The following is a 27,095-nucleotide window of genomic DNA, read 5'->3' as shown; positions in this document are numbered from 1 at the left end:
TAACTTTCCTATGTTTCCATAGTTTGCAAATCGGCTCTCTCAATGATTACTAAGAAATGCAGCACAGTGTTAATTCAGTTGTCTTTTTAGTATATCAATTTATCCAGGCTCTCTCGCTTTTTTCCATTGTAATATTTACGCCAACCCAAATTCAAATAGTAAATATTTAATTTCAACCAAGTCAGTAAATGGATGTAGCGAACTGCTAAATTAGATAACTTATTGACTGTTTACAATTAAAATATGTTCTTCTTATCACTTTTAATTTCTGACAACAGCTGGAGTTTCATAACAATTTTTAATTTTTGTTTCCCATGTTAATCTTATGGAGAAATATGAAACTTAAAAGAGCCCCAGGGCCTCACTCTCTAATTATTTCCCTAAAAAGGAAGTTTCCTGCACAACTTCACGTTCCAAAAACATGTCAATCGGTTCAGTAGTTTCGGAGGAGTAATTGTCACAAAAAACCTGCTTGCGTATTAAATAAGTATAGATTTAAATGCAAATAATTTAATTAGGGGTATGCAAATAGTGATTTTTGGATTCGAATCAAATCAAATTGAATACTTCATAATATTTTTAAATATTAGTCACTCCTATAGGTTTAAAAACTAGGGCTGGAATCTAGACTTTGAAGATGGCTTTACCACGTGGTTTCCATCTCCTTGCGTTTAAATTTATTTTCCTGTACAGCTGGATGTCTAGTACTTGTTCAACAACTAATGTTTGTATCAACAATGTTTGTAGGGACCAGGTGCTCAGATTCAAGAACCTCTGATTCAAGAACCTGGTCAAGTTGAAGAGCACCCCATACCACATACAGAAGATGAACCTATGACTAGATGCATGGCAACACAAACAGGGGTAATAATTCAAATTATCTTTATTCATTCACAGTACGGTACAAGTTTTATACAATGAATAGCGTAAAATAAATATAAAGATGAATTATGCTTTACTTATTGCTAAAACAATTATTATCTTTTCAAAACAAATTTTAAGCTTAAGAAGAATTAACAAAACAAAATTAAATCAAATCATCTTTCTAAACTATCATTTATGATTTCTCTTGAATTCCAAAATTCATCCAAAGAATACAAAGACAATGAAAGGAGATAATCTTTCAATCTTTTTTTAAAAACGTCAAAACTTTTTTCCTCTGCTTAAAAGTCACTGCTACTCCCGCGGTCATTTGCCTATCAGCTCCAAAATCCCCCGATATGCAATGAGCGAACGCAGTTTTTTCTTGATTTTTACAATTATTGATTTCATTTTTCATATTTGTTTCAATTATTCTGATAGGGGGTTGAAATGATTTGTACTGGTATTCCATATCTTGGGTTTTCTACCTAGTAATGGCTTTCAGAAATATTCGGGCTATTTCAGTTGTACCAAGAGTGTTTAGATGTAATCCGTGAGTAGTATAATGAATCCTCTTCATATGGTTAAGGTTAATTAAAACTACTTTTTTGACTCTTAAAACAAGTTCTCTTATATAGCTATTTGCCATTTTTATTTCTTGGTTTTCTTTGTGGTGTAGGCTCTTATCATATCTTGTCGGGATCGTACACAAGAACACTGGTTTTTTTTTCACTTAGTATTTTTAGTTTGTTTTCTAAGTTTTTATAAATAGCTTTGAAATCCCCATTTAAGCTGTCATTAGTACCTCCAAGAAGCAGCACTGGGTTGTTATCACTATTTATGTTTGCTGAGTCAAGAACTTGTATTAGAGTCGTGTTTGCTCTTACATAACCAAATGCATTTACTTTTCCTTCACTAAGCTCATCGACTTTCCAGGCCATATTTTTCCCTTGGCTGTCAGTGCAGATGGTAACTCTTGTTTTTATATCATTTGATATATGTGGCATTTTTGCAATATTTTTCAGTTTTGAAGTAGTTGTTCTCTTATTTTTATTCATATGGACATGACGATGTTCCTCATTATAAGTAAGACTATAATTTGCTTGATCCAGTACTGTGAAACGGTTGCTTAGTATAATGCTAGGTTTTCTGGTAGAGGTTTTCTGGCTATTATGCTGCTGAGGTTGAATCACCAATGAGCTGCCTGGTTTTCTGTGCTTCACTCTTGTCCAGTGTGCATTACACTCTTTGATTTTATCACTTTCGGGGAATCTTGGATCTCCTTGGTGAAAGGATCCAACAGCAACGCACGTAAAATCCATAATAAGCAATAAATACTCAAATAACACGAAGAACTTCGAAAAATTAGAGTTAAAGGATGCAACTCAAATCCAACTAGGGTAGTCAAATGAGAACGCAGAAATAAGAGCGAGAACCAATTCACCGATTCGTAATAGTAATTTTTGACATTAAACCTAAGTTTTGGGGATCAAGGAGTAAAGTTACGAAAAAACATGTAATGAGTAAAATTTAAAGTAAAGTAAGGAGAATACAAAGCGATAATAATTTTTGGGAAAAAACATTATTTAAGTATGAAAAAATGGCGAAAACCGGTAAAAATTTAATAAAACTTTACCAAATTTTTTAAGTAGGGCGTTTTTTGAAGCTTAAGGAGTTCGATTTTCGGAAAACCCTAGACAGGGTTTAGTAGAAAATTTAATTTCCTTTCGCTAAGATCCTTTCAAATCCTTTCTAGCTCTTACGGTTTTCGAGCTACATCCGGTTGAAAAAAACGTGTTTTGTCGTATTCAGAGGTCCGCCATTTTGGATTTTTAGGGTGGTTAAAATTTGAAAATGGGACTTTTGAAAATTTCACCATTAGCTTATGATCCCTTACTACAATACTACCAAATTCCAAGTCTCTAGCACGTTTCTAAACGATTCATATGACCATACCAAAGTCATTAAATTTCAATCTTATTCTCCATAAGAATAACATGGGGCTCGTAAAAGTGGCAAAAAACCTTCAAATTTTGAGATTAAAATTAAGTTTTGGGGGTCAAGGAGTGAAGTTACGAAAAAACATGTAATGAGTAAAATTTAAAGTAAAGTAAGGAGAATACAAAGCAATAATAATTTTTGAAAAATAAATTGTTTAAGTATGAAAAAATGGCGAAAACCGGTAAAAATTTAATAAAAATTTACCAAATTTTGAAAGTAGGCCGTTTTTTTAAGCTGAAGGAGTCAGATTTTTGGAAAACGCCTAAGAGGGTTTTGTAGAAAATTTAATTCCTGTTCCTGGATATACTTTCAAATCTTTTCTATCTCTTACCGTTTTTGAGCTACATCCGGTTGAAAGAAAGTGTATTTTTCATTTTCAGAGGTCCGCCATTTTGGATTTTTGGATGGGTTAAAATTTGAAAATGGGACTTTTGCACATTCCACCGCCAACGTAAGATCTCTCACTACAATACTACGCAAATTTGAAGTCTCTAGCACGTTTCTAAGTTGTTCAGATGAGCTTACCAAAGTCGGCAATTTTCTATGCTATTTCCCATAAGAATAACATGGGGGGGAAATTCGAGATTACGGGGGGGTTAAAATAAAAAAATGTCACTTTTTAGAATTTTCCCGGGGGTTTGGGCACTAGACCTACAACCACCGAAAATCTCAAGTCTCTAGCTCATCTAGAAGTGGTCTAGAATTAGTATCCCCAGTGAGTGAGTGAGTCAGTTACACATCGGGCTGTATAGTTATTTAGATTAAAGTATTAAATCAGGTAAATGTAAAAATCCGTCTGAATCGGGACCCATCCATTGCGAAAGTAGTTCATGTATGTCAGATAAAAAAGTATTATTCGAGAGATTAGGGAAAAAATCATTGTTGTTAATGCCTACGTTTGTTTGAGGGGGTACCGACTCGTTTTTTTTAAACACAATATTGTTAATTTTAAGGCGGTAACACCAAACCATTTTTTTCTCCAACAGTGAATAGTGTGAAGAGAAATGTCACCCGTCGCTGTGAGTGTTTTGGGAGACTCGCAAGGGGTCAGGCTGGTCAGAGTGGGCGGCGGACAACAATCAACTACACAACAATGGTCGATTGAACACAGTGTTGCTCACGGCGTATGGACTACTCAAGATCTCAAGTGCGCTATCAGAAACCAAGTGTCAGTGCTAAAACCCACATGCATAATTTTCATTGGAATTAATGACATTTTCAAATCCATTGCCCCAGAGAAAACCAAAATCAATATAAAGACAATTATCCGTTTACTGAAATCCCACAACAAAACCATCTACATTACCACCCTCCCTCCCACTTTACATACCCCCCATATTCAACCCAAAATTAAATCCTTAAATATTTTTATCCAGTCTTTAAATAATCCTCCATCCATTCAATCAATAAAATTCCATAAACTATTCCCACCATTCGCACCAATGAATCTATCATTATACAACAAGAAGTATCGAAATGGGAAGCCAGACAACGTACACCTATCAAGTACAGGTTTCAAACAGCTGGTGCGCCACATCTCGATGACCACACTCGGCGCCACACACGAGTCGATGACCTACTCCCCACCCCACCCGCCCCACTCTATCGCCAACAGCTGATCGCCGATAGTGAACCATGAATGAACTGCTGCTGTCTGCTTCATTGAGTGCTAGGTAATTCTACAGTGTGGTTAAGCGTGCGCGTTTTTCACCACTCGTGTGGAGTAGATGTAAGTGGTAATTTGTGAGACACTTTGGTGTCAGGTATTGTCAGCTCTCCCATCTCAAATCGCTCTCGCCCTCAGTACAAATAGAAATAAGGCAAACAAATGAAATGAAAAAAAAAATGGAAAATGGAAAAAAAAAAAGAGAAAATAAATGTTAAGCAAAAAAAATAGAAATAAGAAAAAATGAAAAAAAAATTGTTTTAAAATAAAATTTTTCCCAGCATGTTTTTCACACTTTGAAAATATTAATATTGAATATTTATTATATGAGTATTATTAAAAAAAAATGTAAATGTGAAGAAATTGTTTCGTGTTTAAATGTATGTAAATTGTAACTGTGTAAATGTGAAACTGTTGTGTAAACGTCTCTCCGCCGTCACAAGCGTCGCGTCGCGCCGCCGGTTTGAAAATTGTCCCGGGTTGGACGAAGTCTTCTTGCGGACCTTGTGGTCGCTCGGGCCAATTTTTTTGGCAAGGGGGCATCATGTACCGATTCAAAATGAATGACCAAATGAAAATTCAAATCAAACTGAAAACGCGCGAAGGCAAGGACCAACAACGGCCAATCACGTGAGCGCGGAGGAACACCAATTTGCTGACTTGTGCGGACGTCCTTTTCTAACGGTCACTTGGGACCAAGCTCTGAGCCGCGATGTACGGAAATCTTTAAATTCTCCTTTTCAATTTGCAAAAATCACTTTTGGTAGTCGTAACGTGTATTTCGTCAACGAATCAATTGTTCGATCTCCGGAGTGCATTGATATCTAAAACCGTGAAACAGCATTTACTAAATTACGAATTGAAACAAAACGAGTCTTTAAGTTCGACGTCGACCGGCAAAATTCGTCAGATTTGACCATTTTCGTAGAGCCTATCCCAAGTACAGTGTCGTAATTATATGTTTATGTGTCGTCAAAATTGTCTTCTGTGTATGTAAGTAAATGTTTTGTGTAAATTGTATTTATATCATTAGGAGAAGCCAATCTGTCCACATTCATATTTGTTTAATCATGTTTTTTGCAGGTTTCAGGTCTTAGTGTGTAAATTCAGTCACATTGCTTTAGAATTATTGCCATTTACTTATTTTAAAATACATACTGTGATACATTTGTAGATATTGTTATATTAATAATTTGGGTAAATTTTTATACCAGTTAAATTTCATATTAGTTTTGTGCTTAAATTCAAATTATATTGTTAGGGTAATCAGCTGTCTGTCACGTAAATCTGTTACAATTTGTTCTTGCTTTAATATTTGGGTTTGAAATCACTTCAAAAATACATAAAGAGATCACTGAGAGTATTTGATTGGGTGCAAATTCAGGTTTCAATCAGAGCATTGTCCCGGTTGAAGGTTAGGTGTCAATACAGGCTACAAGGTAGGCTTCCATTAACGCCATAAAAATCATACTTTTAACTTAAATTAAACAAACGACTCAGTAGTCGTTTTGGTCCAGTTTGCTACTGAGCAACAAAGTGTGCTGTACACAGATCTACGAATAGCCCCTTTGCACATAAGATCAACTGGCCAGTTGTAAGTAAATACCATACTTTGGGAAGCCTAATAGCCTAAAACAGATTGAATAAATTAAACCTAGGTTCCCGAGGCTCTGCTGTCAATATTTCAGGAAAGAAAGTCAAAAAGACCACAATCAATACTCTCTCACATTAAATTGAAGTGTAATTAGTAGAAACTAGAATATTATTAATTATAGCTGAAACTTGAATATTATTAATTTTAGCAGAAACTTGAATATTAATATTGATTATTTGTAATATTTGTATTATTTATAGTGATAATACACAAAGCTTATTCTTTCATCAATTTTATTAATTCTCCTGTGTTAATCTTTTCAAGGTAATCGGCTTAACCGAACAATTGCAATAAAGTACAATATCATTAAGTAGTCAATTGACACATAATTTATTATATATTGGTTCATCAATATTTCGCATAATCGTTTCAATATTTCAGAGTCAAAACCAATGTTTTAACAAAGTTTCAACAAAGAGTGTAATTTTGCATTCAGAGTATTTGATATACTTTTTATTGCATCTTAAGAAGTGTTACGTTTAAGATTATTGAAAGCACTTTCAGGAGGACATATCAGACCTCTCAACGGTCCATAAATCGGACTTCTGGGATACACAATTATCAGGGCTCAATACAACATCTTACTTCCACTGCCGGCTCTGTGATTGGTCCTCAGTTGTCTGATCAACTAAATTAAATTCATTGAAACCCCACCAGGGGGCAACTTTTTGTTGTACTCACACCTATATGGAATAGCCAAATTGCATTACATAAAGGTGTGAGGCGATTTTAGTGATGGAATGATCAATTAATGTAAAGAGTATATTTTGAAGTAATAAGTAAGTAAAGAACGTTTATTTTTTTCTTTACAAGTGTCATCGAGCTTTTCAAGTTTCTCAAAGATTTCACGTGGGCTAAACCTTAAAGTTTGGGAGTCTCCAAGGTGACCAAAGGTTGACACTTCAAATGATTCCGTAGGCTTTGTAAAAACTGAAGAAAAGAAATTCTTGAAGAGGTTGCACATGTCGTCAGCTTCAGTTGCGATGGAACTATTGTAGACAAGACGGGATGGTATTGTGGAAGACTTTTTTAAAGTGTTGACGTGACTCCAGAAATAACGGAGATTCCCAGGGATACCCTGCTCAATTGATCTTAAGTACTTCTTATGTTCGCTGACTGCCAGACTCTTGCACGAAGCCCTAGCATTTGCAAAGGATTGGTAGTTGTATGCTGTTGGCTGTTGCTTATATTTTTTGTGAAGGATTTTCTTAGTGATCACTAGATTTTTTAAGTCGTTGGAGAACCATCTAGGAAATGGAGAAGAACCTACCCTTCTTAAAGGCGAGTTTTCCTTGACAACCTCAGCAATTACAGAAAGAAATTCGTCAGTGGCTTGGTTTAGATCAGGTGTGCTCAAGACAGACGAAAAATCTATAGAGGAAAGAGATCTATGGACAACATCTAGTCGGCATCTTTTAAGGTCGTGTGTATACTGCTTCTTCTTGGAGGTCACTAGTTTTGTGGAGGAGTTGTAAGGCAAAATGATGGATATAGGGGGGTGGTGTCTCTCTTCAACATTTAAAAGAAAATCGTTTTCCAAGGACACTGTGAAGTTCATATTAGAGCTGAGTACTAAGTCTAATAAGACGCCTCTTCCATTAAAAACATGATTAATTTGTTTGAGACAAAAAAGTTCCATCAAAGTAAGAACCACTCCAGATGATGGAGTGTGGCCTCTGTCCAGTGGATGGTCCCAATTAATGCCTGGAATGTTGAAGTCACCGACAATAATGATATCAGTAAAATTCTGGCCGGAGGACACGACTTCTTCAACTGAGGAAAGAAAGCTGCTGTACTTGGAGACGTGCTGATGTGGTGGTATATAGCAAGCTACTAGAAGCCAGCTAGTGCCTTTACAAGGTTCAATTTTAACCAGCAGATGTTCCACTTCTTTTACATTTGATATCAAGCGAGTCGAAGCTATATTATCTTTGATGGCAACTAAAACACCTCCTTTGCAGGACTTAGAACTGGTTAGTGGAGATCGATCACACCGGTAGATAGTAAAATTGTCGGGAGATATTTCTGCATCGAAGACATCATCTGAAAGGTTTGTTTCTGTCAAGATTATTATGTCAAAATTACACATAGAAATGGATAGTTTGCTGCTGCCTAATTTACCCCTCATGCCATTCACATTCTGATAATAAGCTCTGAGATGCCCGTTGGATGTAACTAGTTTTTTGACTGCTTCACAATCTTGGGAACGCCACTGTGGTACTTGATGGTGAGGTCCTTTTCACCTGCCTTCTTCCTTTCTTCAAGCGTTGATAAAAGTTCAGTTAAATGCGTTCGCTCCATTAGTGTGCGGTCTCGAGTGATAGCAATGGTGTGTCCAGGAAAGGCATTTGCACATTTATCAGGATGAAAGTGTCTGAAGAAAGTAAAGGCCTCTTCAGAGTCTGCGAACGAGAGTTTAACTGGGCGAGGTTTATCAACAGCGTGCTTACCGATTCTTATCACTTTTGTGATGCGGAGATTATTTAGTTGGAGGGCGTCAAGAAGGGTGTTCATGCATTCCTTGTCGTGATCAATTTTTGCTTGAATTTCATTTTTTGTGGATTCAGGAATCCCGTGTAGAATAGCGTTTTTACTTCGTTGGGATCTATCATTCATTTCTTGGATTAACGTATTGGGGTCGTTAGACGGAGTTTTCTCTAACAAATCAACTTTAGAAACTAGATTATCGATTTTAGCTTCATTTGCAGACACCCGTGGTTCTAGTTTCGCTATTTGTTCTTTTATTTGACCAATGTCGGATTTTATTTCGGTAATTCCATGAGACACTTCAGTAATTTTCTCTATCTTATCAGACCAACTATCGATCTTGTTCATTAATTTATTGAGGCTAGTCGTTAAGACAAGTAGGGGATCTTTGCTCGGGGATGCGCAATCAACTCTGCCGCAGTACCATTTTTTGTTGGCATCCTTAGAGAAAATAGAGTATTCGCTCTTGGATAAATTTACACAGATGCGATGAAACCAGCGAGAACAGTTAGATTCACATGCAATTCCCTCTTCCGAATCCAGAACCGTCTTCATGCATATTTTACACGTTAGCTTGTTGGTTGTTATTGAACAATGTCAGCTGCTTATTTGGCTAGTACCTTAAATCACACGCCAAATGGACAGCTGGGTCCAGATTTGAACCATTAGAAATGCCACTGACTGCTCAGTGTCAAACTGGCAACCTTTTTATTGTGGATAAGTAACATATCCTGTCATACGCTCAGCTTCATGTACCATTAGTAAAACTGGAGCAAGAATGATCATGGAAGAACAAAGGTGCAATAAATAAGAAATCTAGTATGGGTCACTATTTAAACAATCTATATTTCATCAGGAATGAAACAAGCGGAATTCACAGCACCTCCATTTAATACACACTTATAAATATAAATAAACCAATCATTAACACAGCTATAATACAATATCCACTATATAAAATATGTGACTCTTCACAGCTGATACTCAGAGAGCTATGAAAACAGTTTCCGTCTTTACAAGCTCGATAAGGAAAATTCAAATTACAAAAGTAAAAAACTGAAACCGTCAACACTGACCGAAAAGAGTAAAATGTAAAACGGAGGTAACAAAATTGTAAATTACAATTAAATGCAATCGGTTCCATTCTGTTTTGAAATGCATCATAATTAAATAGGAATTTCAACGATTGTTTATAATGTACAAAAGTTACTGCTTGAGAGCATATGGATTTTTAACATTCACCTTTAATCAACACTTAATTTAATTGTAACATTGAAATCTTGTTAGAGCTAATCTTTTACCGACTTTTTTTACATACAACACTTATTAATATCTGTAGCTATCCTCTAAAGATACAAAGTGAAAGACAAAATCAGAAAAATAACTACAACTATTATTTAACAATTTAGCAGCTAAGTAAATAGCCGTAATTACGTATAGAATTCAGCAAAAAGAAATGTGCATTTATGTTTGTGGTTCTTACAAACTGCTAAGGAATTAGTTTTCATAACATACTGCTAAGTGTTGTCTTATGAAGTGACCTAACGTTTTGCAAAAGATTGGTATAAAATACAGGAACTTAGAAGAGTTTAAATTAAACAAAGTTGGGATATTATTTTAAGTAATCTCATATACTTGCTCAAAAATAAATAAATAAATAAATGTACCTTTTCTCAGAGTTTCCTTTGTGCATCACAGTGTTTAAATAAATACTAGATCTTATTGGAAAAAACTTCTTATCGTAAGGCTACTTGTAAAAATATCTTGACTGACGCAACATATACTATGTTAATTTTTTTCAACAATTTATTTATAATATCTAGGACTGTCTGGGAATCAACTTTATAATTAAATTACCTAAACTAGCAAATGGTCCCATTTGCTGGTACCCCAAATGAATTCATTAGCTAAGAAATGTTAATTTCCTGTAAGAATAGGCATTTGATGTCATCATGAGCTAGAAGTATCCAGTTTTTGCTAAAAAGTTGTCTTCAGAAATTACAAAATAACCTCTTTAACCACCAAATAACACAATCACTAATTTTTACTTAAATACTATCTTACCTATGAAGAAATATTTTTATGATTTCCAAACACAACTGCTGCTTGGATTCAAGTTGGCTAAAAAACCCAATCCAACTGTAAAAGTAAAAATCGTCACACAATAGCCAAAACTTACTCAACGACAGAAAATAATAAACTATATTTTTTTGAAAGAGCACAAACATGTTTTGGTTATAGTAATATACTATAAAGAACTAACAAAAAATGTCCACTTATATTTATCTTAAATTACCTTTATATCTATATATTTCCCCTTCTAGTGCATTAAGCCTAACCTTCCAATCCTCAAGTTCTGTTTTCAGCCTAAATTTGCTTAATCATCTTCCGACAAATTTTATTTTGCTTTCAATGTTTATCAGCCGTCTTTAAAGCATGTGTCTTAATCAAAATCAAGTTCTATTTCATCATTACACCCCTAGCAGGAAATTTGAGTCGGCTACAATGTCTCCCTTGTTTTGGCATCTTTTTTTTACCTCAAATGCCTTTAAACAAATATTTAGTTTACAGATTGGTCATCATACTGTATCATATCTTAAGCTAATTAATCCAGAAAATTTGTTTTTATCTTAAAAAATATAGCTTCCAAAATGATTTACGTCTAGTTTTGATCTTAACCATATTTAGATGTATTAGAAAGGTCATTGATATTACTTTTTTGACACAACAAAAATACATTCAAGCTCCAATACTCACCACACTCACATTAATTGATTTAAAACATATTACAGCGCATATACATAAACATATACAATCTTTTATTCTATAAGAAGAAAATCAATGCTAAAAGAGAGAATAATTTTTTATTGCAAATTTAAGATGTTATAAGTGAGCATTTCATTAATGGAAATTGTTTAGGTTTAGTTCCTTAAAAGTTCAATCAAAATTTAGAATTATAAGACAACATCAAGACAACTAGAGTTACCACTTTTCAGGAAACAAATTAGCAACAAAATATTTATATTTTAGATTTATATCATAAATAAGTAAGTCGTTTCCCATCAACAAAGCCACACTGTAAATTGAGCAAATATATAATTAAGTCTTTTATCAAGGATAAAATGAGGATTTCTGATATCATCAGCGTCAGTGAAGTCAATGAACATAAAATGCACGTCAGGTGACGATACAAAATTTACAAAGTTGATTCCCAGTTGAATTTGTTCTGTGTAGCAGATGTCTGGGTGATATGTGGCTGTACACGGGCCCTCACTACCACTATCTGAAAAAATATTCAACTCATTAATGATAGCAGACAAATAACTGTTCTATAACACAATCAGGGCCGCGTTAAAGGTCAGTGGCGCCCTGGGCAAACCCAAAAGCAGCGCCCCCCTTATATATATATATATTCTGTATAACTATAAAGGTTTTGACCACAGCAGTGTAGGGAGGGGAAGAGGGAAGGGGGGTTGACTCATCAGTTCGCCGAAATTCACAGCAGGTGGGTTGGGGGTTGGGGTGAGTGCAATGAACTTGACAGTAGTTGCTATGCGATGCGACGCCTCTTGCCCTGCGCCGATAGCTTAATGCACTACGCAGTGATTTGATTACTGTTCGGTTCGGTAATCGGTACAGTACAGTGTGCAGTTCATTGCTTTATACACGTATTGAACGAGATTCTACTAAGGGAGTATGTGTTTTCCATGGTTCTACTATAGGCTTATGCATATATATATATTTATACATTAGCGTGTTTTTTTTACCAGTTTTTTTTCGGGAGGGAGTTTTCAATTCCGTATCAGTGGAAATACTGGTTAATACATTTCACTTTCTTTAAAACTGCTTCTTGAGTTTGTTTTCGTGACTTGTGGGATGGGGGTGGGACTGGGAGGGATAGGATGTGCACGTCAACCGTAGGCCTGTAGACTACCGCTGGCCTACGTGCTATTCCCGTCATTTGCAAAAAATCAGCTGATGTATTGCCATATAAGTATATATTTGTTTTGTTTTGATTTTTATTGTTTTTATAATTTTTCTCAATGGTAAAATGGTGTTTGCAATCTGAGTGACATCAGAATAATATGACGGTAATAGCACACATATGTATATTTTCCTTCCACCATGCAGGCCTCCCTGCCTCTGATATTATAGTGAGTGTGCCCGGTTCACACTGCTGTCTGCCTTTCCCTGACTACACGAGGTATAACCTGAAGGTCGAGTATTTTCAATTTTGTTGTATTTATTTACTTTTGCAATAAGGGAAAATCACTTACTACAAGTTGAAATCGCCCTTTTTATTTTTGAAATCCCGGCTGATAAAACCTTATTTTTCCTAGTGCGGGCGGTGGTTCAGGGCGCCCCTCGGGCGCCCCCCAACCGCCGGCGCCCCTGGGCATATGCCCAGTCTGCCCGTTTATAAAAGTGGGCCTGAACACAATGGAACTTAAGTGTTGACTTGTTTGTCCATCTGTGCAAGCTCTTTCTGTTTAATAAAAATAAAAAGATTTACAGCTATAAATAGCCATGTGCCCTCAAGAATCATCAAGCTTATTTAAATGTAGCCAAGTCCAAGTATATCTTTGTGTAAGGATATTAGTGATGTGCCAAAACCAAATCTCAAAACCATCAAAACTTAGTAAAAGTTTCGGTTTTGAGATTCGATCACCAAGTTTCGAGATTCAAAAGTTTAGAAATTGAAGATTGTGGCAGTTTTATTTTTGAAACTGCTGACATTTTTGTGTGCTATTGTTATTGTTTTTAACACTGTTTACAAACAAGCTGGTAGCAACAGAGCAAACATCACCATTAACAGTAATGAAACAAGTAAATTTGATTCTGAACTTCAAAAGGTATCTTTAATACTATAACTGGTACAATTAAGTTTCACATCAACACAATGAAATATTGACCACTAAATGTTCTAATTAATCTAATATTCATGTTTATGTTGGTGTTAAAAGTTTAATTTTTTTTGTTGGTTGTTTATAAAAAATTGTTGTACAGTATTTGGTTTTAAGATTATCAGTCATATTCACATACTGTATTTATGTTATGTCACGGTCAGGAGGAGTCGATCTCTTTCAGTTATGATTGCACTTAACATTTTATGATTGTGTATTTTTTGTAACCTTGACCTTTGTAGCCAGCTAAGTAAAAAAGTTTCGCGTTTAGGTTTTGAGATTCGAGATTCGGGATTCGATTTTTTAAAGTTTTGTTTCCGGTTTTGAGATTAGAAATTTCTGGTTTTGACCATAACTAAGCCAAGTATATCTTTGTGTAAGGATATTAGTGATGTGTCAAAACCAAATCTCAATTCTCAAAACCATCAAAACTTAGGAAAAGTTTCGGTTTCGAGATTCGATCTCCAAGTTTTGAGATTCAAAAGTTTTGAAATTGACGATTTTGGCAGTTTTATTTTTGAAACTGCTGACATTTTTTTGTGCCATTGTTATTGTTTTCAATGTTGTTTCCAAACAATCTGGTAGCAACAGAGCAAACATCACCATTAACAGTAATGAAACAAGTAAATTTGATTCTGAACTTCAAAAGGTATCTTAAATACTATAACTGGTACAATTTAGTTTCACATCAATATTTACTAAACACAAAGAAATATTGACCCCTAAATGTTCTAATTAATCTAATATTCATGTTTATGTTGGTGTTAGAAGTTTTAATTAATTAGGGTTTTAAGATTATCAGTCACATTCACATATTTATATTATGTCACGGTCAGGAGTAATCTCTTTCAGTTTAGATTGCATACTTAACATTTTATGATTACAGTAGAACCTCTTTAATCCGAACTAATTGGGACCGGGGGTAGTTTGGACTATTGAATAGTTCGGATTACAGAACATACTGTTGTTTTTACATAACAATAGCTAAAACAAGGCTAAAATGGATCGTAATTGCTATGGGAAATGTTAAAAAATGCTTTACAAAAATAAAATACAGTGTTTATTTAATAAAGTAGTAAACACATTGAATAAACAGAACTGTAGGCTACATTAAATAGCCTATACAATATAGAAATACTGTACTGTGTATAGAGTACACCAATGAGGTGTTCGGATTAGTGGACGTTCAGATTACAGGGGTTCGGATTAAAGAGGTTCTACTGTATGTGTATTTTTTTGTAACCTTGACCTTTGTAACCACCTAAGTAAAAAAGTTACGCGTTTAGCTTTTGAAATTCAAGATTCGGGATTCGATTTTTTAAAGTAAGTGCCACCCAAAATTAAGATGTAAGTTTAGTGTAGTTTCTAGCAGCAGGTGATGCCTCACCTGTGTTAAGAGTCCTTGACTTCGTCTTTGTCGACCATTTCAAAGTCTTTTCCTGTCTGAGACTGTTGACTGCTGCCCTCAGATTCCGTCTCTGAATCTCGGTCACCCCTGCAGCAACGTAACAATTGGAAATAACTACATTCACAATTCACACTGAGTTTACATAGGCATATTAGCAGCAAAAATGAGTTTGGACTTGTTTGAATAAGAATAACATTTGTCACATATCTCTAAAATTTTGTGACATGGAGATGAGAAAAAATTTTACAGTTGTAGATTGTGTGGTGAGCAGGATGAGCATGCACACAAAACCACTTGCACTACCACTGTCACTTTTGTTCATCTGCACAGTCATCTCAACAACTAATTGCAATCAAGTGCATAAAAAAGCCATAGGTTTGTAGTAACGAGCCATCAATCTCTGGGGAAAAGCATAAATCATTAAGGTTCATTTGTAAATATCAAATTAGTTGGCAACGTTTTAGTTATAGATTAAAAAATGAAACCCTCACCTATCATCATCTGGCTTGTCATCTTCTGGTTGGCTGGCTTCTGCTTCAAGTTCCCCCTCCCTCTCTTCTTCCTCATCTCTCTCTTCTTCTTCATCCTCTTTTTCGGTCTTTTCTTCCTCATTATCAGAGTCCTTATCTTTCTTCTTCTTTTTGCTTGATTTCTTACTACTTCCTTCGCCTCCTTTGTACTCATACTGAAAACATTTTAAACAAAGTATATAAAAAGCAAATTCAAAACAGGCAAAACTATGGATGCAATGCAGCAGTCCATGGTTCGGGCAAGTTATAATTCAACTCAGTGGACTTGAATACTGCAATGGATTCAAAATGTTTGCCAGTATTTTTACGAGTTCAACAACATAGTCATCTTCCAAAGACTAAATTTAACAGTATTCTTTGTTTGTGGAAACTTACCTTTTAGTTCAGCATCCGCAATTTATCAGTAGAATCCTGTTTGTAAATAGTTTGCTTTAGATGACCATATTAAAAGCTACAAATTATCAACATTATTTAACCACAGGAAACCAACAAAATACCTGATATAGTGGCCAAAACGAAGCGAAGAATCCTACGTCCTCGGTGAGGTTGGGGAAGAGCCAGAGGTGATGTTTGCCTAGAGTCAGGACCCAGAGTAGACAGAAGACTATCAGACGGAGGATGGCCAGGGCGATGATGAACATGAGGAAACCAGCGGCCGCCACACTCAGGTAGTACACTCCCATCCTGACAACATTACACACGATAACAGTCCATACAACACCTGTAACGTAGCTCAAGGAAAGAAACTCAGCACTCGCTTACAAAACCCAAGAAGACAAGAATGTCTCATCAAGCCGTAGCAGTTAGCCGTGCCCTAAACTAAATTGTATATAACATTTTTCTATAACTTTTGTACTGATTACATTTAATTTGTATATTCTTAAATGTTTATTGTATGTGAAATCAAATTTTGAAAAACTCCACAGTGAAAATAATCGGCACAATTATAACACTAGATTTCATACAGATTTTCAATATCCTATACACAGATTAAATCTTGTGGAAAGGACACCTTCTTATATGGGTAAAAGATTTTTTAACAATTTGCCTGGGTACTACAAATCTATAATAGGATTAGTATCTTTTAAAGAAAAAATTTTTGAATTTTTATTGGAAAAGAATTATTATAGTATTGGTCAATTTCTTGAAGATAAATCAATGTGAATTGTTTGTTTTGTTACCTACTATGTATTTATTTTTACCAATATAAGCTAGTTTATTTTAGTATAGTTTGACAATGTCACCTGTTTTGTCTGGCTGTGCCAGAGCATAAAAAAAAAAACGTTTTGTGACAATAAAGATGACTTTGACTTTGACTTTGATTAGAGCTTATCATACAATGCAATTTCAGCATCAAAACAATTATTTGAGCCCATTTTCCAGAAATGAAACCAGATGCATTAGCATTTGATGTTTTTCCAACTTCAGGAGTATTAGGTTAACTTTAACACTGACTTTAAACCAGCAAAGTTAGCGAATTTAACCAAAATCTTAATCTAAAATTGTAACTTTAAACCAGTCAAGTTGAAACCAAAATCTGAATTTAAAACTGGCTACAAATTTGAAATATTGAAGGTTAAGTTTTGTCTAAGGTCAAAAGTTCTAGGGTTTAGTTTCAAGCGCTTCAAAGAGGTGTGACTGTCAAACGCCAATAACCTACTCACCTCACTGTAGGAGGCCACAGAGGGAACATACAGATAGCGATGGCTCCCAAAACTACGAGAGCTCCAAACAGCCAGTAGTAGAAGGGTATCGGATCATAGATCCAGACGTACGCGTCCAATCCATCGTCAAAAAACTGGTCCATGTGCATTTCTAATCTTATTTTCTTCTTCTTCTTCTCCCGTTCTTCCTACAAATATATACGCTTTGTAAAAGATTACTGTATAAAGTTTGACATGAAGTGAAACCTCAGTGCTTGACTTCTTTTGAGGCTACTTTAGAAAAACATTTTTAGTCACCCATCCCATACATTTGAGGACATAAATTTAGTTGATGTAATTAATGATACCCCCAGGAAAACAATACGTAGCGTTACAAAACATGCAATTCAAAAAACAACTTCAGAACTTGTGAAAGCCCAATGGGCAAAGCTCTAGGTCAACATTGAAACAGGATTAGGTCTGAAGTAATTTCTGTACATGCAGAATACCTTTGTGCAAAATGCCTGTTGATTTGGTTTTTGGGACAACTTATAATTCAAATAGAGATTTTAGTACCCATTCAAAACCTAGGTAGTTTACAAACACCAACCTGTTGAGCTCCCTCTTTCCCCTCGGCATGACTACTCTCAGCTGCTTCTTCTTCTTTCTTTTTCTTCTCTTCGTTTTTCTCATCATCTTTCTTCCCCTTTTTCTTCATTTTGGCTTTCAACTCTTGCTCAGACACTGGAACCTTCTTTGCTCGATGAAAGAATTTGTGCCTTAGCATTCTGAGGAAAATGTAAATAGCGTGAGTTTAAAAACAGATAGTGAAACTTAAACTTGCATGGTTAGGACACAACTGGTATGTAAACCGTAGTTAAAATACACCAAAGTCAATGTTCATATCCAGCTTCATACCCATCTCGAAGGGAAGAGGACAGAAGGATGAACAGCGAGGAGTCGTTATAATACCGTTGCTAAAGCAAACCTCAAGTCCAGTTTATTAGGTAGGCTAATCTAAAGGAACCAATCAATCAATCAATCAATTAATTTATTGAACAATAATAGATACGCATATTATAAAAAGTATATCAGTATCAGGCCTGAGATGGGCTATTCTGGTTTTTACTGATGGGAATTTTTTCTTTGCAAATTTTATACCAGTATGAAATGTATGATCAGGCAAATATAGTAAAAGTGTATTCATATTAAAATAAAACATTTTACGTTTTATGGCAATACCAATCATCAAAATCATAACTAAATTCAATCAACACCAATGCCTGTACGGTTTTTTAATATTGTTTTTAAAGGTTAAAGGTCATTAGGGATCATTTGTTGAACGATGAATAAACTTTTTGTGAGTAAGATCAAGTCCATCTTCTCCCTTAGTCAGGAATTTTTTTTAAATAAAGCTTTTAATAACTTAACTACATATAGAATGTACACACTTTTTCACAAAAACTGAAAATGTTTGTAATATAACTAAATGAATGTGTTTAACATCGTACCAAACAATAACAAAGGACAAACGATAAGGTTATATTGGTGTTGATGTGACACTTACTTGTCCAAAAACTCAACAACGTCCAAGCGAGTGAGGAAAAGCGGATCTTCCCCTTCCTTTTCTGGTTTGGCCCACTTTGACTCCATCAGCCCGTCCACAGCCTTTGATCCTGGAATACACATATATTAGGTATCATTGCGACCAGCATAAAACCTTAATACCTTACACTTAAAAAAATATGGGTAGGACGCAAGGCTACAGCCTAAGTACTGTAGTACGTGATGGAGAGGGGGAAAAACGGAGAGCGGAAGGGGACGAAAAATAAAATTTGCTCTAGACACCAGCGACAGGTGCTAAATACCACTTAAGTACCATTGAATGTATCCTCTGTATCTCGATTTTCTGTGTCTGTTCTGAAATACTAACCAAGGTGTCAAAGCTAACCGGAAAACGTACGACTGGCAATTTTTATGACCGCGGAAAAGTCTGTGAAATTTACTAACTTTTGTATTAAGCCGGGAAATAGTAAATAATTGTCAATGGCCTATGGTGGAGCTTCTAACATCGTTCCGTTGGTTCACTTTTAGTAGTAAGTCAATGAAGTAAGAAAACAATCACTGGGGATGATTATTGGTGTTTCCACGATGGCACTAGATGGGATAATCTGATATTTAAATGAAGGGAAGGTCATAATGTTGTCGTGATCACAGGAGACAATCACATTTACTCGTGGTCATGGGAGCAATATATGACCAATTATTACAGTTCGAAAAATACATTGTTTTTATTTTACAGCATTTCTGAATGATCTGTACGATTTGGTAATCCAATCTGGTTACAATTATTTGAGATTAATGGGACCCTGAACAGTACACATGTTAAACAGATACTTTAACCTTGAAAGTGTGCATTTAACTTGTTGAAGATTTAAATATTGTATGTTGTTGATACCATATGTTGACAGTCAAAATACGTTAATTACAATATGTATCAAGCCATTTTTTTAAAATTTCTTACTTGATTATTTAATTTTTTATTATTTAATTAATTTCAAGTGAAGTGTGATTAGAGCCTTTATAAACTTATTACAAAATGAGTCCATCCTGGGACGAGGTTTTTTCAAACACGGCATAGATTTAACTAAAATCTGCGAATAAAGTGGCATAGGATCTTTTGTTTTGAGCTTTGGAAGCTTTGCAATTGCAGCTTAAGTAAAAAAAAAGTAAAAAAGTAAAAATCTACAAAGGTACAAAATATTAGAGGATAGAAAATAAAACTCTCAATATGGTCTATTACTGAAATAATTCATAAAAATATAAACAATCAAAAGGCTGTTAAAAATCAATAGAAAACTAATACATTAACACTTACAAGCATTCCTCTCAGCAAGTAATCAATAGACTGATGTTTTCAATAAAAGCAACATAATATTAACTAATAACTATTATGTAGGAACATTCTTCATATAATCGTACCATTTCCCATTCTTACAGAAAATATCCTTACAGATTATCCTATAATTTTTTATATTTCATAGAGGGGCTACTTAAAAAACTACAAAGATTTAAATGAATTTGTCACTCTTGCTACTAGTTTTTAAGTTAGGCCTGGACAGGAAAGGCCCTAGTTGATTTAAGAATAAATTCAGTAAAAAAAAAACAATTCACCTGAATGAATATAATTCTGTTTTAACACTTAAATCTCCCATACATTGTTCCTCATAGTAAATTTACCTATGATTTTTTTCAGTAAAAACTATTTAACTAGCACATTTTACAATTTACAGAAAATCAATTCAATCTATTAGAGGAAAAGGATCTTACTGTATTTAAATTTAAAACAAATTTGAAATGTGTTCTGACCAGGGTGTCAAACCAACCAAGGAATTGTACATGAATTTTGATGTCCAGGAAAAAAGAATTGTGTTGGTGAATTTTACATAGGCACAGCAGTGAGTTTTGCGGATCGCCATTAGTCTATGGTGAAGCGTCAACAGTATTCATTGAAAGTGATACATTAGTTCTTTCTTAATTTTGGAGTGAAATAACAGGGATCAGAAGATTACTATAGGTGTTGCCAGATTCAAGTAGATAACAAAGAATATTCCTGCAATCACAATAAATTATCCAATTGTTGCCATGTGGAAAATCTTCACAATGTTACCCCATCTCAGAAAAATGATGACTCTTCTTGTGATCACATGAGACCATTGCAGTGTTGTGATTGTAGGGAACAATCAATGGCCAAAACAGTCTTTAAAAATTGTTTTAGTTTTTTTTCTATTTTACTGCATTTTTTGTTCATACGAAAAATTTGGTAATCAAAACAGGATTCGATTCCAAATTAGTTTAAGAATAATGGTACTCTTGTACACTGTTTATAAAATTAGGACAAGTGGCTATTAAATTAAACAATATTAAGCCAGAACACTTCCAAGACTATGTGACATTAAAATCCTGGATATAACCAGTTACCACAGCTACTTAAGTTTAAACTTGTTTGGACTCGATCTAACAGTAATATTGTTGTTACAGCCATAAATACAAATAAAGGCAATATTTTGCAAAATTCCTACCAGTAAAATACTCCACATTATGGTTGAGAAACTTGGTTTTCTTCAATGGAATATTTTTCTTCATCCATTTGGCCACTTTATATTCTTCTGGATCCGGCTTTTCAGGTTTCTCATCCCCATCCGGATTGAATTCCTAGAAAGATCCAGTCAATAAGTAGATGATACGATTATTTTCAACGCTATGGTCCCAATAAATGAGATTATATTGACTTTTGGATTAGTTCTATTTCAATCTGAAGCTTATTGGAATCAAACTCATTTCACATTTAGGCCTAGCTATCTAAATTTTTGCTTTGTAACAAAGATACTCCTAATTTTTGGACTTAAGTACTGGATGAAAATTAGAATAAGAATAAGAATCATTATTGCCCTTTAAACATTCTACAGAGCATAGTAAGATATTTAAAGAAAATTTTTTATGTGGGCTTACACTGATTATTTGAACAAAATCTTTGATCCCTTTTCAGACAACTACTTTAAAAACGCTATGTTCGCAAAAACTGTGGTATTAGCAACCAATTATAAAAGATTATCGCCTTCAGCAGTTATCTCAAATGACTAAGGGATTTAATATCTGTTATGGCAAAATACCTAGCCAGACAGTTTGACTTGCAACATCTCTCAGTACAAAAATGCATTGCACAATCACTTCAAGACTTTATATCAACACTTTAAAATTTACGTATTTATAGCTTAAACATTTTATAACTATCTAGTAACATTTTATTTTTAAAAAGTTAAATATTTTTGACAATTATTTAATAAAAACATATTTTTGACATATTTAGGCAATCTCTATAGCCTACTCAGTAGAATTATACTACAGTACGGTACATACTTTAGTAAACAAAAATTATTGGAAGGAAAATTAATTAAAATCTTGTTTTAAAATGTTATGTTTGAAAATATGTTTAGCGTGAAAACTCAAGCAAAAATTATGCGAAAAGTTACCTACATTATTTCTATTAACCACATATTTGTTACGGATAATTATTATTTTAAAATTTTTGTATTTCAACTCAGACTAAAAAAGATTTAAGATAGGCCCTACACAATACGTAAACTCAAGGATCAAATATAAGTTTCAATACCACATCCATTCTTTTAAACATTATTTTGATATTATGTGTTACAAAACTTACAACATAGTTCACAAACTCACAAACACTCTCTTCTTCCATAAATTTATAAACAATAGGTCTACACTAACCTAACAAATTTATCGACCACATTCACTCCGGACAGAAGTGTGAAAAACATAATTGAAAACAAGGTATTGTTCAACCAACTGTCATTCAACAAGTTAACTTGAATGTTTTACTTGAACAAACCATGAAACACAATGGAGTAGGCCTAATGTAACTGATGTAACTAGCTTCCAAACGGTCGTTTTAAGTTTACAGTGGGATGAGCTGACGTGGCACATGGAAAACAAAAGGTTTGAGCTTAATTTTGTCAAGACTTTATGAAAAATATGAGCTTTTTTTATTCAGGGTACTACAGTAGTAGGATATGTTCAAGAATGAGTAGTATCATTACGGTGATGTTTAAAAAGCCTAGTCATAAATTAACTTTTAAGGTTCAAACTCTTTCAAAGTCGTTTGTACCTGTTTTATCAGATGAAAAAAATGTAAAGAACTTACAACTTACATGTACATTTTGTACTAATAACTAAAAAAACTACAAACATAAATTTTAACAAAGCCCTCTAATTTTAATTATAATAGGCCTAATTTCAAGTAATTTACTACTGAATAATTGACTTTTTCATCACAAGTGTTGGTAGTGACTCTTAAACCCCTGTTGAACAGAATTCTAACTATGAGAATCTGACATATTAATTCACTAGGCTATAACTAAACATCTACTTGTTATCATCTACGATTTCCATTAGCAAGCCGACATTGCTTTGGCATAAAAAATCTAAAGGTAAAAACTGAGTAAACTCAAGTTTAGTTGTGACACGGAAATTCAGCATTTTTCAATCATGCAAAAATGGTCAATTGGTTCTGGTAAATAAAAGATTGGGTCGGGCCTTTACAAATACTGTACCTCCATGTTATTTACTTCATAAAGAGAAAAAAGCCTCGGTTACCGGTAACTTAAAATGCTAAAAAAACTATGATTTAAGTTAATACATACGTCCAAAAATATCATGTCATAGAAACAATGCAATATTATATGCAGTAGGAACATTTTTATAAAACTTTCTAGTCACCAACATGTATTAGTTCAATACTAGAACAAATTATATCAAGAAAATTATAATGAAGCTAAATGGATTAAATACTTACTGAATTATTCAAGCAATTGCAATATTATATTTGAGTATTAATAGAATTCTCTTTGAATAATACATTTAGTTTATGCTTTTAGATGATAAAGCCACTTGGGACAAGCTTGTAGTACCTATATTATGAAAAATAACTTTTTATGGTAATTACTTAAGTGATGGATCACATACTCTAAACAGTGCATGTTGGAATGTAGTGTGTAAAAAAACAATAGTCTAATATCCTTTTATTGGAGTAGTTGGATTAAAAGCTTTCTTTTTAGTGCATTTAATAATTTACCTACTTCAAACACTTTACTAGTTTATGTGATAGGCCTACCAGAAGCGTAATGATTCAGTCAATCAGATAGAATATTCCAGGTTAGTTACACAAACTTATTAGGCTATTTTAATTTATTATTTTAACTCTTGTAGCAAGTTTCTATTCTAATCGTGTAAATATACCTGTTTAATATGAATGAATGAATTTATTGGCACAAAACGTACAACGTATTAGCCTATAAAATGTTTGTACAGGTGCTTCGTCCTTAAAAAAAAATTGTCCTTAAATACAAGTCGTCTCTTTCCTTCTAGGTTAAATACATTACCAAATATTAACAAAAATAGACAATGTTTAGAAACTAATAAAATTCAACAGTAGACGATGAAACTAAGCTTAAAACTATTTAACATGGTCTACGTCTAGCTCGCATCGCCGAATACGCGCATGCGCACTACGGTAGCGCCCTGGGATGTTAATGACCTACAGTCAGGGTCACGAGTGTCTGCAGTTGAGGGAGTTGAGCCTTTTACGAAGGAGCCAATGAGGACAGTGCGGGGTTGCCAAATCTAATTTTTTTTTGTCCTAGGCACGAGCCTGGGATTGTTTTTCACATTACTTCAGGCTAGACCTAGGGGTTGCGGCATTATCACAATTTAGATAAAATCCATTGGTGACTTGGCGGGGATCGAACCCGGGACCTCAGGGACTGAAGTCACGCGCTCTAACCACTACACCAGCTCGCTCCCCAAATCTAATAATACCAGCTGATTTGAAAATATTGTTTAGTATTTTAATTAAGTGTCTTCAACGAGCGATAATGCAATGGTGCACTAGCCTTGTCTTGTGATTGGCTGCTGACAACTGCAGACTCTCGTGGTCCCGACTTTTTAACTTTTCAACATGATTCATAAAGCCGGTATTACACTCAGTGGCGGATATAGAATTTTTGGGGAGGGGGGTGGGGGGCCGGGATTAATTTAAGGTTAGATTAAGTAATTCCAGGTAGACACGCGATGATACTTTATCTCAGTTTTGCTGTGGTAATTTGTGCTAAATTTATTTTACCGAGATTATGCTGTATCATCATATCGTTCCTTTAAATCATAAAAATGTATCAGTTCAAGCCAGATGAAAAAAATCTCAATTAATAAATAAAAAAACATTGGTCAAGATTTAACAGTGTGTCATCCCATCTGTAAACACTTATCCGAACCTAAGGAGTCAAATATGTGATTGTGATTATCATATTCGGAGGGGTTCTAACTACTGTACCATTCTTTTGAGCGAACTGCAAAACCTTAACATTTCAGTACAATATATGTCAAGCAGATGTAAATTACAAACAATAACAATGGCTTCCGATGAACACAAGCGCCTACAGCCTGACTGATCACTTAAAGCTGCGCGCGCACTACGGCGGCACGGCAATTTTTTAAAGTTAATAACATTGAAAGTCATATGAGTGCGCCCACTACGGCGGTACGGCCGGCAACGGACGTTCGGCAGCTTCCGCTGTTTGTTAAAAAGTCCGGGAGACAGAACTCCAGGACATTTCCGAGCTGCCGTGACGCCCGTACCGACCGGGAGTACTGCACACTAACCGGGCGGGCGGCACGGGACATCCGCCATTCTCAACTGATCTCTGTCAAAGTAGCAGTGTTTTCGTATGTTGTAAACATAGATGTTAGTAAGTTGATTTTTCTCGTCGAGAAATACCCGAAACTGTACAACATGCGACATCCGGAATATTTTAATAACGTCCGACGTGACAATATATGGGCAGAAATATGATCTATTATGAAACAATCAGGTAAGTTTTACACATAATCCTTCTACAAGATCAGGAAACAAGGTGTGGAACTCTCCAAAACTTAGTCTTTTCCTGTTTTTGTGGTGTATCTAAAATCTTTGCTTGCACCTTCTTGTCTCCTCTTCCTCTGCTAAAATTAAACCTACTATCACCACTTTATTTTTAGCTCGCAGACTGTCAACTGTCCTAAATTGCGGGTGTGCGGATGTCCCGTCCCGTCCGTCCGTGCCGAGCCGCCCTAGTGCGCGCACCCCCTCTTAAAAATGCCGTCCGTGCCGTATACCGACCGTCCGTAGTGCGCGCGTAGCTTAACTTATTGAAAACAAAAAAAAAAAATAAAATAAAAAAAATAAAAAACAACTGGCCACTGAAAAAGAAGAACCTCCTTCACCAATAACCTCAATTCTAAAAAAAATACTAAAACCACACCATTCAATAACAGAAACCAACTTAAAACTTAAATTATAAGCTAAAAGTTAAACATAACTGTTATCCATGGCATTTGATTTATTTGTGATTCCTGACAGAGATTGATGCTGCCTAACTAAGACGATAGGCCCTGAAAGTGTCTGATTTAGGCTATAGAAGAAATAAAAAATCACATCCAAATTGACTTCCGAATTTAAGAAATTATTAGCACTAATAAAATAAAAGGGTCTGTACCAAACTTATAACAGGGTTTAAGACAGTAATACACTATCCATCCTTTCCCCGAACAAGACCCCGAACTGAGCAGGGAGAAGAGAGAAGGGAGGTCGAAGGGATCATGTTCGATAGTGTGTCAGGGGTCCGTACACCGATCCAGACAACGTTCAGTCATCAGGCCGAGCAGGGAGACGAGCGCTCTGGAGGCGGTTTTTTGGCGAAAGACCAAAGAAAAGATCGGTCCGATGTACGGAGTGATATACGATAGTGTGTCACGGTATATTTTTTACTATATATATCAAATTCAATACCGTAGATAGTTTAAGAGAAAGCTAAGCTAACAAACAGCTAGTGAAGCGGGAGAGAGTGAAACAAAACAGACGACAGATCACATACCTACTTCACATGAAAAAACTAGTTCCCTTTTTCAGCGGCCCGTTTTTTTTTTTCGTTTGCAATGATTTTAATTTTTGGTTTAGTTAGTCAGGCTTTAAGTAGACGCTTGTACCACTGAACTCTTCATTACTCCCCCTTCCCTGTCGCTGGTGGATATGCTGGACTCTAGCTATAGCGGTCACTGTTGCACCAAGCGAAGATAGCCGGGTGGCAGGCGGGACCTCGAGTTGGACTGAATCAACCCGAACTCGCACAAACTAACTTATCAATGTCTGCCACAGCGAAGACTTCTCGCATGATTCATAATAAATAATTCATATTGTGGTACCTATTTTTCTTCATATCCATTATTTCGGGGGGGGGGGGGGGGGGGCAGGCTTCTGAAGAAGTTCTCAGCGGAACTAACTTGACACTTACAGGCTGTCCAAAAAGTTTGTAAGGGAAGTGTCTAAA

At 35.0% G+C, this 27,095-nt stretch overlaps 2 protein-coding genes across 2 annotated transcripts in view; one reads left to right on the top strand and one right to left on the bottom strand.

Moving 5' to 3' along the window:
- Positions 1-9,495: 9,495 nt before the first annotated feature.
- LOC129004499 (translocation protein SEC62) overlaps positions 9,496-27,095 on the bottom strand; it is an 18,551-nt gene continuing 951 nt past the window's right edge. Inside the window, exons 2-9 of the mRNA XM_054433106.1 lie at positions 21,237-21,369; positions 18,722-18,830; positions 17,765-17,942; positions 17,176-17,363; positions 16,009-16,195; positions 15,473-15,666; positions 14,961-15,068; positions 9,496-11,952 (exon numbers count right to left, since the gene is read on the bottom strand). Of these exons, the coding sequence (XP_054289081.1) occupies positions 14,966-15,068; positions 15,473-15,666; positions 16,009-16,195; positions 17,176-17,363; positions 17,765-17,942; positions 18,722-18,830; positions 21,237-21,369 (1,092 nt within the window). The 3' untranslated portion in view covers positions 9,496-11,952; positions 14,961-14,965. The remainder of the gene's footprint in view (positions 11,953-14,960; positions 15,069-15,472; positions 15,667-16,008; positions 16,196-17,175; positions 17,364-17,764; positions 17,943-18,721; positions 18,831-21,236; positions 21,370-27,095) is intronic.
- LOC129004498 (dnaJ homolog subfamily C member 28) overlaps positions 22,612-27,095 on the top strand; it is a 20,205-nt gene continuing 15,721 nt past the window's right edge. The window contains exon 1 of the mRNA XM_054433105.1: positions 22,612-22,674. The gene's annotated coding sequence lies outside the window, so the exon portion shown is untranslated. The remainder of the gene's footprint in view (positions 22,675-27,095) is intronic.

Source organism: Macrosteles quadrilineatus, unplaced genomic scaffold (genome assembly GCF_028750875.1).
Source record: "Macrosteles quadrilineatus isolate MER2022 unplaced genomic scaffold, UCM_ALF_1.0 Scaffold_9__3_contigs__length_116548681, whole genome shotgun sequence".
NCBI classification, from domain to species: Eukaryota; Metazoa; Arthropoda; class Insecta; order Hemiptera; family Cicadellidae; genus Macrosteles; species Macrosteles quadrilineatus.
This window is presented reverse-complemented; position numbering and strand designations above follow the sequence as displayed.